General features: G+C 47.8%; 2 protein-coding genes across 3 annotated transcripts; both read left to right on the top strand.

Annotated features, from left to right (window-relative positions):
• Positions 1–1,216: 1,216 nt before the first annotated feature.
• On the top strand, positions 1,217–3,984 carry LOC117859783 (uncharacterized). 2 transcript variants are annotated; one of them, XM_034742965.2, is made up of 6 exons: positions 1,220–1,416; positions 1,504–1,628; positions 1,809–1,905; positions 1,993–2,102; positions 2,697–2,771; positions 3,761–3,984. In XM_034742965.2, exons 1-6 carry the CDS (start codon positions 1,347–1,349, stop codon positions 3,809–3,811), a joined length of 528 nt encoding a protein of 175 aa, XP_034598856.1. In that variant the 5' UTR covers positions 1,220–1,346; the 3' UTR covers positions 3,812–3,984. The 2 variants fall into 2 exon arrangements, with proteins under 2 accessions (XP_072150717.1, XP_034598856.1); XM_072294616.1 differs by lacking the exons at positions 2,697–2,771; positions 3,761–3,984 and adding an exon at positions 2,488–2,654 and having other exon boundaries at positions 1,217–1,416.
• A 7,866-nt stretch (positions 3,985–11,850) lies between these two features.
• Positions 11,851–13,637, top strand: LOC117860034 (uncharacterized). The gene is made up of 2 exons (XM_034743239.2): positions 11,851–13,107; positions 13,614–13,637. The coding sequence occupies exons 1-2, from the start codon at positions 11,857–11,859 to the stop codon at positions 13,635–13,637; spliced, it is 1,275 nt and encodes a 424-aa protein (XP_034599130.2). The 5' UTR covers positions 11,851–11,856.
• The last annotated feature ends 19 nt before the right edge of the window (positions 13,638–13,656 follow it).

The raw sequence follows: 13,656 nt of genomic DNA on the forward strand, positions 1-13,656 counted from the left end.
TCCTTTTTCAAGGCTCAATATGAAATTATAGATTCACGTGCACTTATGCATCTCATTTTCGCCAGTCAAGTAAAAAGTTATGAACATCAATATAATGAATACACGCTACGTGTCCATTCAATATACTATCGTCGTAAATGGTGGGCTGATGAGTAAGCTAAACGTCTGCGAGTCAGATAATAAATCAGTATCGCCCCAGACAAGTGAACCTGTGTGAAACACAACCAATTCTCCAAGCTTAGTCTGTACACAGACACACACGGACCACGTGGAACATCTGAAAATTGAATACACAGCATGAGCATGTCCCTTTATTGTACTCCCTCCGTTTTAAATTGTAGGTCGTTTTGGTTTTTCAGGTACATAATAGATATTATGCATAATAATATCCATAAACCTAGAAAAACTAAAACGACCAATAATTTGGAACGGAGGTAGTACGTGCCAGCAATGTTGCTAGCAGTGGAGATGATATTCCGACATCTGCTGCGATGATATAGTTCTAGTTGGCAAAAGAACAAGTTAACAAGTTTCACTTTTAAGAAAAATGAACAATTTTTTTGGTGCACACGCCAAAATTGCATCCAGCAAGTTACTCCCGGTGTTACTATCTAACCATCTCAATGACAAGAATAGTTGATAAACACCTAGAAAGTGAGATGGTATACTTATGTGTGCAGGCCTAATCAAAAGTCAGTTCTGTTGTCTACCTTCATAAGCGGTTGATTTCAGTAGTAAAATTTGCAGGTGATAGGAGCACACTAAGTAATGTGCATGCATGTCTCCTTTTGTTACTGCAAATAGAAAGAACAGAAATATCGAGAAATTAAAAACTGGAACCATTTTTGTAATCAAACAACGGGGGGTGGGGTGGGATTTATCTTTACCATTGGATTCGCGGTGTCAATTAGATTTGGATCTAGTGGTGTTGAAGCTGGAATAGCAACTAGACGCACAAAATTCTCCAGTGGTCACTTTCTTTTTTTTAATCTTTTTTTCACCTTGACAAGCACCAAATCCAAGCGACGCGATGTAAAGGACAAAAAAGGCCCGTTTTTCTCAGAACATGGTGTATGGGCCTCAGAATACCTTACTGCGGCTGGGCTCCCAGGCCATAATGATGGCAACTAACTCGTCCACAACATCCTCCCTCCAAACCAATTTGAACCGGCCGCGGTATCGGCCCAAGCCCAATAACGCCGTTAATTCCATTTCTTCCGTCACGCCCACCAGATCGGAATCCAGCCACGAGAATTCCCCGACCGGTCACCATCGTCTCATCCGGCTCCGGCGATCTCCTACTCCCCCTGTTCCCCGCCGCCGCCGTCCGCGGGGGTCCGGCCGAGATGGGGAGCACCTCCTCCATGCTCACCCAGTACGACATCGAGGAGGTCCAGGACCACTGCAACCACGCATGTGAGTCGCTAGCTCTGACGCCCTAATCCCCTTCTCCGATCCGGTCTGGTCTGATCTAATCTGATGCTTCGCGGCGATGGGCGCTAGTCTCGCAGCCGGAGATCGTGTCCCTGTACCACCGCTTCTGCCAGCTCGACCGCAACGGCGGCGGCTTCGTCTCCGCGGACGAGTTCATGTCCGTCCCCGAGTTCGCCGTCAATCCCCTCTCTCAGGTGCGCTCCCCCGAGTCACTAACCACTCCTCCATTTCAACAATATCCTTGGTTTTTCGGAGTATGCTAGTGGCTTTGAACCATGCTACATTAAGGTTATGGATGGTAGAAGTGAATTGTGTGATCAAGGAGGTGTTGTTCCCTGATAAATTGCAATTGATGGATGCGTTGTTTCTATCAGAGGCTCCTGAGGATGCTGGATGGGCTCAACTTCAAGGAGTTTGTGGCGTTTTTGTCAGCGTTTAGCCCCCGCACAAGCCTGCAGCAAAAGATGGAATGTTGGTATCAGATTATTAAATTCTTCATTAGTTTGGATGTTCTCTCAAATCTGTTCTATGTCTGATTATGCAGTTTTCTTTCTATAGTTATTTTCAGGGTCTATGACACTGATTGCAATGGGAAGGTTGCATTTGATGACATGTTGAGCATCTTGCGAGATCTGACGGGTTCATTTATGACAGAGCAACAGAGACAGGTTTGTGCTTTGGATTTCGGGTGCCTCCTTGTGTTATCACACGTTATAGCAGAAAATGTCTGGATCATTACAGCAAAATAATTAATAATCTTGACTTGATTCCACGCACTGCTTGAATGACTGGATATGTCACATGTTTTTCACATGCTGCTTTTAGCTGGCGGTTAAGGAGTCATAACCTTTGGACATGTCCATATGAACTCTAGATTGTGTGAAAAAATAGCATTCTTATGCTGTTGTCTACTTTTTAGTCATGTCATTGTCAGGTGAACTTCTTGCATTGCTATGAACTGCTAGATAGTTTCATCTGAGAAGTTATCTTACCAAAACATAATGCCACTTACATGGAGTTCATCTGCAAATTATCTTTGTCTTTCTTCCCCAGGAAAAGGCTCTGTTGAACCTACCAAACAGTTAGCTGTTTTATCATTCATAATTGGCACCATGTGGCAGGTTATGTAGTATCCCGTAGTTGTTATGATTTATTACTTTGGCTCAAAGTAGCTTTAGAAAATGCTTTATTGTTCTACCTATTTAACGCTCTGTAGTCTTTTCTGGATATACTTATGTGAAAACACATCTTGTGCATTACAGAAAGTCTTGACTCATGTGTTAGAAGAAGCTGGCTACACAAAAGATTCACATTTCACTCTCCCAGACTTTATGAAGGTAATGTCTTCCTCCTTTAGCACCTAAATTTACTCAGTCATAAAAGTAATCAACACTCGGAATCTACTTCGGGTATCAAAAAATTACTTTCTGCATATCAGAGGGTACTATATCTGTCTATCAGTTTGATCGATTTAACTAATATTATGCTCATAAGTTGATGGCAGTTCAAAATTGAAATCTAAGTGTGATACTATTTCCTTACACTGAGGCATCCTTAACTCCAAGTTTTATAGCAACTTGGCAAAGTATCAGAGTACATGATATGTCATATCTGTTATTTTGAAGGAGCGGCATTTCTGTGGAACAGCTCTTTTTGTAAAGCTATAAAAAAATCAGCATAATAGTCTACATAGTACATATTAAAGCATTAAGAGGCTTCAGAATTTTTTTGAATAAGGATCTCAATGTTGACAGTTTACAATGTAAAATATATGCACTGTTTGTGAACAAGTGAGAGTTGTTTCCTCAAATGTACATTTTGCAGACAAGATTCAACTCAACTCATCTGATCTATTTCCTGCTGCTTGCATACTGTTGAGTCCATGCATGAAATGTTTCTATTATGGCATCTGCTGTTTGCAAATATCTTTATAACCAGATTTAGGCATAGTGTCGTTCTATCATCTGCCACCTGCTATTGTCCATTAGCTTATATTAGTCAGATATTCACAGCACATGCACGCACAATTGCACATTATTCCATTGTTTTGCAGTACATCAAACAATTGAAACTGTCAAGCATGACCATATCACAAGGCTACTACAGAAGAAGAATATACTTGCCCTGTTATATTCTGAAATATATGAAGTAGTTATTTATGTTGTAAACTCATATCATTGTTTAGACATGCCATGGAAATTCGGTAGTATTCACTTATAAAGTTATGGCTCATCAATGTATGCACTACACATCTGTATTACATTATTTCAGTTGGAAGGAAGCATCATTTTTTTTTTTGCCTGACAAACTTGGTGTTCCTTTTCAGATTCTTGGCAATTCCGAGCTCAAGATGGAAGTTGAAGTTCCCATTGACTAATAATTTAATAAGTATCTGTATAGTTGTACTATCATGCAGTTGCCCAGAGTATGTTAATTTATGCTGGATTGGGTTGATGGTTTATTTATATCCTTGTAACTCAAATCGTGATCAGAGTTGTAATCAAGGATACATCTGTACTTGCTGTTGGCCCAAAATGATCTTTTCCATTCCACTTGTCCCACAAAGAGAGTTTTTGAGTACATATAGGCCAACCATGGGTAGTGGCTTAGAAGCTAAGCAAAGCATTTGTAGAGCATCTAAGTAGATAAAGTGCGCACATGTACATAAATAGATAAATAGCACACCCAACCTAACACACATATGACTTAGTCTATCAATGTCTCCCTAAGTCTTGCGTATCTTGAGTGGCAACTGGACCATCCTAATCCTAAAGTAGAGTTCCTGGAATTTGATCCTTCCAACGGACCTGGTAAGGTCGGCGAGTCAATCCTTGGTGTTGATTTAGTTCGCCCTGACACTCCCTCCAAGTAACCTTAGATGAAGTGGTACTTCACTCTGATATGCTTGCTTTGCTCATGGAAGACGGGATTCTTTGCCAGAGCTAGAGCGGACTTGCTGTCCATCCTGAGGTCCACTGCTTCAGCGTCCTTGCCAAGGAGATCATCGAGCAGCCGAGCGAGCTAGAGAGCCTGAGTCGAAGCGGAAGAAGCAGTGATGTACTCAGCCTCACAGCTGGATAGGGCCACCACCTGCTGCTTGACTGACTGCCAACTGACAAGGCACTTGCCAAGGAAGAAGAACATCCTGCTCGTGCTCTTGTTGGTGTCGATATTGCCGGCGTGGTCGCTGTCACTGTAGCCGATGAAGTGTGCCGTCCCGGGACACCTCGGGTAGTGGAAGCCACAGTCGAGAGTCCCCACGACGTAGCGGAGGATCCTCTTGATGGCCTACTGGTGCTCCATCAATGGTCACTGCATGAACCGATTAACATAGCCGATGGAGATCGCCAAGTCCGGCTGCATGTGGGCGAGGTAGCGAAGGCTTCCCACAAGGCGCCGGTACTGCGTAGCATCCACCTACTCAGCCATACTGTTGCGGCTCAGCTTCAGCCTCTCCTCCATCCGAGTGAGAGCTGGGTTGCAATTGGTGAGCCCACCCAGCTCAACGACGCGCTGGCGTAGGCGGTGTGTCGGATTGTGAGGCTGGAGTCGTCCCGGTGCACCTCGATCCCCAGGTAGAAGGAGAGAGGCCCCAAGTCGCTCATCTGGAAGGCGGCCTTCATCTCCTTGAACGCTTCCACCTCCTCATCCTTAGTGCCTGTGATCACCAAATCGTCGACATAGATATCCACCACCAGGGCATTGCCTCCATTGCCCCACCGGTAGACGGTCGCCTCATGCGGGCTTTGCTCGAAGCCCATAGTCTTCAGAGTGGAATCCAGCTTGGCATTCCAAGCTCGCAGTGCCTGCCGCAAGCCATAGAGGACCTTACGCAAGCGTAACACCTTGTCCTCCTTGTCGGGGATGATGAATCCCGGCAGCTGGTGGACGTAGACCTCCTCCTTCAAGTGATCGTTGAGGAATGCCGACTTGACGTCCATGTGGTGGACGCGCTAACGCTCCTGGGCTGTCAACACGAGACGTACAAACTATCCGTGCAATAGGAGTGAAGGCATCGTCGAACCCCTCCTGCTGCACAAACCCGCGTGCCACCAAGCGAGCCTTGTGCTTGACAATAGCACCAGCTTCATCCTTCTTCAGCTTGTACACCCACTTAAGGGTGATCATGCGGAGACCGGGAGGAAGATCATCTAGCTCCCAAGTCCGGTTCTTCTCAACATCTTCCATCTCTAGCTTCATCGCGGCACGCCATGCCGTGTGTCCCTCAGCCTCAGCGAAGGAGCGAGGCTTGTCGTCATCGTCCATGAGGTGCAGCTCCGCCTCCAAGTTGTGAGGCACCAGTCCCGGCACCGGCTGGTCACCGAGGATGTCCTCCATGGTGCGATACCTCAGAGGCTCGCCATTGTGGTACGCGTCAACACGGTCCTCGTCGTGAGAGAGTGAAGTGGCGAACTCCACCGGGCTATGCTCGTCGTGAGCCAGTGCTGGTGCAGACGTGCTCGGAGAAGTAGCTACCGACGTAGGAGAGTGGCGTGACCGGCGGTGGTGGCGGTAGAGAGCTCATCGCAGCCAGAGTAGTACTCGCCGGAGTCGGTGGAGACCCGGGGACTGGGGTAGACACGCTCAGCGAAGAGGAGCTGCCCACTCCCCCAGCTCCCTCGAAGTGGACATAGTCGACGGTGAAGTCGTCGTACATCGGAGTTGAGTCGTCATCCACCATCTTGCCCCACACCCAACCTCGCCCTTCGTCGAACACAACATCGTGCGCCGTGTGCATATGCTGTGTCTTCGGGTTAAGGATGCGGTAGGCCTCCACCCCCTTAGCGTAACTGATGAACACCCCTGGGGTGCTCCTGTCGATGAGCTTGCCAACGTGGCTCAACCCCTTGACGTACGCGAGGTAGCCGAAGACGCAGAGGTGGGTGCCGCCGGCTTGCGCCCATGCCAAGCCTCGTAGGGTTTCATACTGTCGAGGGCCTTGGTGGGCGAGCGGTTCAGGATGTGGACGGCCGTCAGCACCGCCTCTCCCAAGAAGATGGCCGGTATCCTCCTCTGCTTGAGGAGGGCCCGAGCCATGGCCACCACCGTCTGGTTGTGCTGCTCGACGATGTCGTTCTACTGCAGGGTGTACGGCATGAAGTAGTGGTGCTGGATCCCCTCGTCGGCACAGTACGACGCAAACTCAGTCGCTGTGAACTCGCCTCCGTTGTCGGTGCGTAGCACGCGTAGCTTGCAGCCGCACTCGTTCTCCACAGCAGGTTGAACGTGCTTGATGGTGTCCGCAGCAGCTCCCTTGTTGTCGAGGAGAACCACCCACATGTACCGAGAGACGTCGTCGACGAGTAGTAGGAAGTAGCGCCGCCCTCCAGGTGTAGCCAGCGTCACCGACCCGCAGAGGTCGCCGTGCATGAGCTCGAGCCGCTCCTTGGCTCGGAAGCTCGCTTGGCGAGGGAAAGGGCGTCGCTTCTGCTTCGTCATGACGCAGGTGTCACATAGCTGCTCCATGTGGTTGACGCACGACATGCCCTGCATCATCTCCTTGGTGTTGAGCCGCTTTAGGGCCTCGAAGTAGAGGTGCCCAAAGCACTCGTGCCACCACCAAGCCTCATCGTCGCGGCGAGCAGCAAGACAGAGGGGCTGCGCCACCTCCGTGTAGAGGACGTGGAGGCGATTGCTTCCTCTCTCCATCTTGGCGAGTAGGCGCTGTCGTCGATTCCAAATCCAAAGCACTCCACCGTCGATCTCCACATGCAAGCCACTCTCATCTAACTGCCCAAGACTGATGATAAGGTTTCTCAGGGCGGGGATGTAGAAGACTTCAATGAGGAGTCGGTGCTCGCCAGTCTTGGTGACGAGAATGACAGAGCCGATGCCCTTGATGTCCACGGCTAAAAAGTTACCGAACTTGACGGAGCCGCGTACATCGACATTTAGGTCAGAGAAGTACTCCCCGCGCCTGATCATGTGGTGTGTAGCACCACTATCGAGGAACCAGCCGTCGATCTTGCCGTCACTGGTACCGTCGCCAAGGAAGACGTGCGCGCGCGCGGCTTGTCGAGGTGGAGGAGAATCATCACGGCCGATGCCGCTGGAAGTAGCTCGATGCTCCCAAGAACAGAGCCGGCTCCTCCTCCTTCGCACCCTGCGCGACGTGGGCTGGCGGCACCTCGGCTGGCGACACTCCCTGGCCCAATGGCCAACCTTGCCACAGTTGTGGCACTTGTCATCTCGTGTCGGCTTGCGCTCGCCTACGGCACCGCCCTTGGGCACCTTGTGCGGCTTGCTGCGCTTGCAGCCGCCTATCGAGGAAGAAGGCTCCCTCTTTTTCCGCTCCCTCTAGCGGGCGAGCCACTGCTCGTCAGTGAGGTGGAGCTTGCCACCAATGGTGATGGGCCCGCCAGACGTCATCTCCTCGCGGTTGTCGAACGCCTTGAGTCGCCCCGTCAGCTCCTCGATCGACAACGCTGAGAGGTCGAGTAGCGTCTCGATGGACATAGCGAGCTGCGAGTACTTCTTCGGAACGATGCGCAGGAACTTCGCAACGGCTTTCTCCTCATTGATCTCATCATCACCGTACCGCTCCAGCCATTGCATGAGGCTGGAGAGGTAGAGGGTGAAGTCGTCGACGTCCTCGCCCGGCTCGAAAGCTAGATGATCCCACTACTGTCGAAGCTTCTGCAGAGTGGACTTGCGGGCGCGGTCGCTGCAAACTCAGATCGCAGCGATAGCGTCCCAAGCGGCTTTGGTAGTACTCTTCCCTGAGAGATTCGCCGCCATCTCCATCAGGACCTTGGCGAGCAACACCTCAAGCGCTCGTCGGTCCACTTGGCTGTCGACGTCGCCATATTGGACTGCATCCTACATCTCCGGCACCTGGAGCTTCACCTTCATCACCGAGGACCACTCCATGTAGTTGGTCTTCATCAACATCGGCCACTACGTGCTGCCGACGGACTCCCATGGTCTTCACGACCCTCAAGGGTCGGTGCCTGGAGTTGAGGTCGGAGTCCTAGTTGGAGTCGAGGCCGGACTCATGGGCGGAGCTCCTCCTGCTCCGAGGTCTCCCGCCGTCCGCACCTCAATGCAGGCACTGGACCCACCGGTCCACCCCCTCGTTCTGCCGCCGGTCCACCTCCTCCAGCTCGGACGGTCGCCCCACGCCTCAGCATCGGCGTCCTGCACCGCGCGCCTCAGCTCCATCTCATCGTGCCATGCCATCTCGCGCGTCACCTCCGCCTTCTCGACAGCCGGTCTGCCTCAAGATGCCGCTGGGTGGCGGCCACCGCTGCCGCCTGTGCCTCCTCCATGGCTAGGCGGGCTGCCTCCACTGCACATGCCGCCACGGCCTCCACAGCCACCGCGCGATGCCCGAGCTGCAGCTGCCTCTTGCGCCTCGGCGTCGCGCCGCCGCCGCCGCAGCCTCCTCGCGTGCTACCGCACGCCGCTCCTCTCGCTGCTGCTCCTCCACTACCGTTGCCTCCTCGGTTGCCACCCTGTGGCGCCACCCACTAGTCTTGGCCAAGTAGGGGGAGGAGGAGGCCCGTGAGGCTCGCGAGCGGGCCGGGGAGCGAGCCGGGCGCACTAGCGGCGCACCGGCCGCGTGCCTCGCATCATCCGCGGGCGTCCCGTCGGCCGCGGGCCAGCGTCGTCCGCGCCGCCTGTTGCTGTTGCCCGTCGAGAGCCTGCCATGGATGACGAAGGGAAGTTGCCATGGTTGAGGGAAAAGAGCCACCGCCCGAGCCGCCCGCATGCACCACACGCTGCCTGCGCAGTGCTACCGCGCCGCCGCCGCCCGCATCCGCATTACCCCATCGCCTCTCGATCCGCTGACTGGATCTGGCTGGAGAGGGAGCGCCGCCACCACGTGAGGTGGGCCCACCGGGCACGGGTGAGCACAGGAGAGAGAGGGAGCTCGGGCATAGGAGAGAGGAGAGAGAAGAGAGGGTAGGTGGGAAAGAATTAGGCTCTAAATACCAATTGTTGGCCCAAAATGATCTTTTCCATTCCACTTGTCCCAAGGGGGGGGTTGGATACATATAGGCCAACCAATGGTAGGTGACTTAGAAGGTAAGCAAAGCATCTATAGAGCATCTAAAGAGCATCTAAGTAGATAAAGTATACACAGGCACATAAATAGATAAATAGCACACCCAACACACATGACTTAGTCTATCACTTGCTATTTGGAGGTTTAGTTGGCTCCTACATATGCTCCATTCTGCTTGTCTATGCCTCATGTGACCTTCCATATCCTTATGGCCAAATACGTCATTTTTTCCTCAGGTAATCAAGGCATCAGTGAATTTAGGGTTCCTATTACTACAACTGCACTAGTAGTTAATATCTTGGGAAAGGTCATAATTCGAATTATTCATTGTTAGTAATAATCTTGTATATATGTGTTGATTAACTTGTGACGTGCCAAAGAAGAAACTGGAAACATGGTGGACGTTTGAGATATAATTGAAACATAACTATAGTCGATTGATTTTGCCGGGGTTGCAGTCGCACAAGGATCTGCCTGGTTGTTTATTCTCAGATATGCAGGACGGCAGGAGCCAACAATGTTGTTGCATTTGTGCCTGCCATGGCCAACTTGAGGAAACCCTATAAAACGATGGTTTCTCTTCAAGAAAAAGAGCTAGATCCTGGATGAAGATTGATTTTCAGATAACCTCTAGATCCACGTCCCAAAAATAAATCGCACCTTCCTGTCTTTCTCTCTTTAAAAGGAGGCGTCCAATGTTTTCCCCTACCTTTCTGTCTTTCTCTCTCTTAAGAGGAGGCGTCCAATGTTTTCCCCTATTAATAGGCAGTATCCTGATTACCTGCAAGTTCTTCCTCCCATGCAGGAAGGGATGGCAGAGCCATTGGAGTTTATCTAGGGAAACATCTTTAGCTCGTTGGTGTCAATTTTGGTGAGTTTTCTGTAACTACTCTAATTTGTGTATATTTTTTCCAAGTTCTGCCCAATCTTTAGAAATGATGAGCTCAAAAAATTTCTACTAAATTGTTGCCAAAATCTCTTATCTTTTATTGAAACTGACCACAAAATTTCTTGTGCAAAAGTGAACAACGTTGACCATCCAATCTGCATCACAATTCTTAGTTTGACATGTACTCTTGCATTTGCATGTTGCTATGACCTTGGCGGTTTGCCCATTTTCTGCTATTTGGTTTCAATGTACCTTGGTTCCTGCTAGCACCGTTTCATCCATATGTTTGCCTTTTCATTTACCTCCTGAGATGAGCTTGATTGTGCGTCTCCACCATGGACCAGTAGGTAGTCCATGGCAGAAGATCCTTATCCACCATGTTGTGTTGTCTCCTGGCTAAAAGGATTGGTGATTTTGTTAGCAATCAAAATTTGGGCCATGAAATTTCTCATTTTATCTCCAAGTAGTTTAACCTAATCAATTGATTTTTTTTCCTTCTGAATTCTATTTTCTTGTGTTCCTTTTCCACGCGTAAAATGAATTGCGAATATAGCGATGCTATTATGGTTATACCTTTACCTGCTTGTCATGGAAAGATAATATTTAGTGAAGGAAAATTGACACCTGGTGTCTAATCAGCACTGAAGTTTGTAATTTATGGGTATCACAGAATACCTGTATTCAAAACATAAAATATGTTATATTGAAGTAAGAGTAAAGATAAACTTGTAACTAAGATCAAGATCAAAAACCTACATAGATGTTGAATTGATACATATAGTTTGCATACAGTACTTGTCATGTTTAGCACTTGAAGTGATGCTAGAAGGCCCAGTGCGAATTGGTTCAAGCTTCAAGAAATGTTATTTTGGAAACATTATCAAGCTGCAACTGCATTGATGTGTAAATGATATATGGTCGTCTAAGAAGACTAGAACTTGATAAAGAAAAATAAATACTTCTCGCTAGTGACTAGGACTGAAAGTGACAATTTCATGAGAAACAAGATATGCTGTACGAGGGGGCATATAAAATTCCTAGATAATATAGTACATTGTAGAATATCGGTGATACATACATTCTTGTACTAAAGTTTTTACCACTGCTCATGCTTTGGTAAGGTAGTAAGACATAATTTCTTGAGGACTGTTTACTTTCTGGAACACATAAATTTCTGGAAGATTCATGAAGTTTCAATTGTTGAAACACTGAAATGTGTTGTTCTTCTCTTCTCGAATTTGCAATTATCAAGTGATGGAGAGAACTCTCGTATGGTTAATTATGCACATGTTCTAATGCCTCTTTCTTGATGATATTGATTTAATATCTCCTTGTAAGAAGTAAGTGAGGTATTCTCTATCATAGGATTAGTCAACTCATACTTCTTATCCTAGTTTTCTGGTAGTACATCTTTCAGACCACTAATTGAAGTTCATTCAAATGGTACAGGTCAGACTGATGGATTCAGTTTTCCATGTTAAAGCAAATGACAAACATTGAACATCAATCAGGGCCTTTTACCAAGATGGCAGAAAACGATACTACTCAGTTACAGAGAGCAATATTCGCCCAGTACATTATGATGAAGAAATTATTTATGGAGCTAGAAGTGGAAAGAGAAGCTTCAGCTACCGCTGCAAGTGCGGCCATGTCAATGATTCGAAAGCTTCAGAAAGAGAAGGATGCAGAGAGGATGGAAGCATGGCAGTACAAAAGAATAACTGAGGAAAAGATGAACCACACTGACAGAGCACTGGAGATTCTAAAGGAGGTGATGGAGCTAAAGGAATTGGAGATCTCATATCTGAGGAACCAACTGCAGGCGTATAAACACAAGTTATTGGATGCTGGCATTGATGATTCTGACATTGCTGATGAGACAATGGCTGGTAATATACCTTTGTTTGAAAGTAAGAACGTGGAGAATCTTTGTCGTAACCTCAAAAGGAATTTCTCTCTGCCCACTTTACGGCTTAATAAACTATATACTGATATGGACATCAAGAAAAATGGTGGAGTACAATCAGCAAGGAGCAGGCCGAATGATGAAGGATGGGAGCATATTTCAACAGATGGTATGGCTTTAGAGACCAAGAAAAGCTTGTCAACAGATGTGGACTGTACAGAAAAGCAAAGTGAAGAACCAAAATCTCCAAGCACAGCTTTACATGACTCTCAGCCATTGGATGAGTCTTCAGGTTGTTCCTCGTTCTCAGTGGTCAGTCATCAGACAGATATATTCAGTGAAAGAGCAGTTCAGGTCAAGGAAGATGTGGAATACACGGTGAATCATGATAGACCCAAGGATTCTTGTTTAGGTACTGAAATGGGTGAACTAGCAGTTCATCCTTTAAGTGAAGTTGGCTCACTTCAAATTCCAGAAACAAGCAATGCAACAACTGATTCCCCATGTACTGAAAGTGAAATAGTTACAGAGGAATCAGAATTGTCTCCCGCGGTTGTTGCCAAAGGGCGAGGGCCACGTCTATCCAGGTTCGCTGCAACAAGAAAAATTGGATCCATGAATAATGTTGATAGACATGCTCGTCGAAGCTCTTGGAGTCAGACGCCGCGAGCTGGTGTTGAGAGAACCAGATCAAGGCTGAAGCGGGTGCAAAGTGAAAAGATGGTTGAGCTAAATGACCCTAGAACTAACAAGGAACAGATCATAATGCTGAAGGAGGTATACGAGCAGCTTGGCATGATAGAATCACACATGAGACCTGATTCTCAGGAAAGCCCCCGAAATGACACGTCACTAGATTCTGTTCTGGAGGTATTTCTTTTAAGCCTACTTTACGGACATATTTTTTAGCTTTTTTCGAGATAACCTACATCATTCAAGTGCAATATCATAATTACTTCTTAGATCATTGAAAAAACTAATGCGATCAGCATTTCTTGAATGTTATAATCATTAGTAAATAACAATATCTGTAATTAAAATCAAAGTAGAGCCATAGATTATCTTTAGCAGTCCCAGCACTGCTCTGTGCTGCTTTTGACATGGTGTAGACTTCACCTGGAAACTGCTAAATGTTATGCCATGCGCCATCTAAAGCCAATTTATCCTAGATTGTGTTCTCTTCTACTCGTAAATATGTTGATTCCTACTGTTTCATCTCCTCTGCGCCCATGTATAGAACTAAAAAGAAAGTAAATGGGAAATAAGATTCTCGTGAAGTAATAAGCATGGAGAGAATTCTCTGCGTACGCACCGGCATTTGTTTTCTATTCTCGTATAGAGATACCTTCTCTAATAATGCAAAACTTTTGCAACAGGCGGCTCTGTCCTTCTCCATATAGGCCTGTCAGGCTTGTGCCA

Source organism: Setaria viridis, chromosome 6 (genome assembly GCF_005286985.2).
Source record: "Setaria viridis chromosome 6, Setaria_viridis_v4.0, whole genome shotgun sequence".
Taxonomy (NCBI): domain Eukaryota; kingdom Viridiplantae; phylum Streptophyta; class Magnoliopsida; order Poales; family Poaceae; genus Setaria; species Setaria viridis.

Coding starts and splice junctions, on each gene's coding strand:
- LOC117859783 (XM_034742965.2), top strand. CDS start 1,347: ATGGGGAGCACCTCCTCCATGCTCACCCAGTACGACATCGAGGAGGTC. Junction 1,906..1,992: donor CCTGCAGCAAAAGATGGAAT/GTTGGTATCAGA, acceptor TTCTTTCTATAG/TTATTTTCAGGGTCTATGAC. Junction 2,772..3,760: donor CTCTCCCAGACTTTATGAAG/GTAATGTCTTCC, acceptor GTTCCTTTTCAG/ATTCTTGGCAATTCCGAGCT.
- LOC117860034 (XM_034743239.2), top strand. CDS start 11,857: ATGGCAGAAAACGATACTACTCAGTTACAGAGAGCAATATTCGCCCAG. Junction 13,108..13,613: donor CACTAGATTCTGTTCTGGAG/GTATTTCTTTTA, acceptor CTTTTGCAACAG/GCGGCTCTGTCCTTCTCCAT.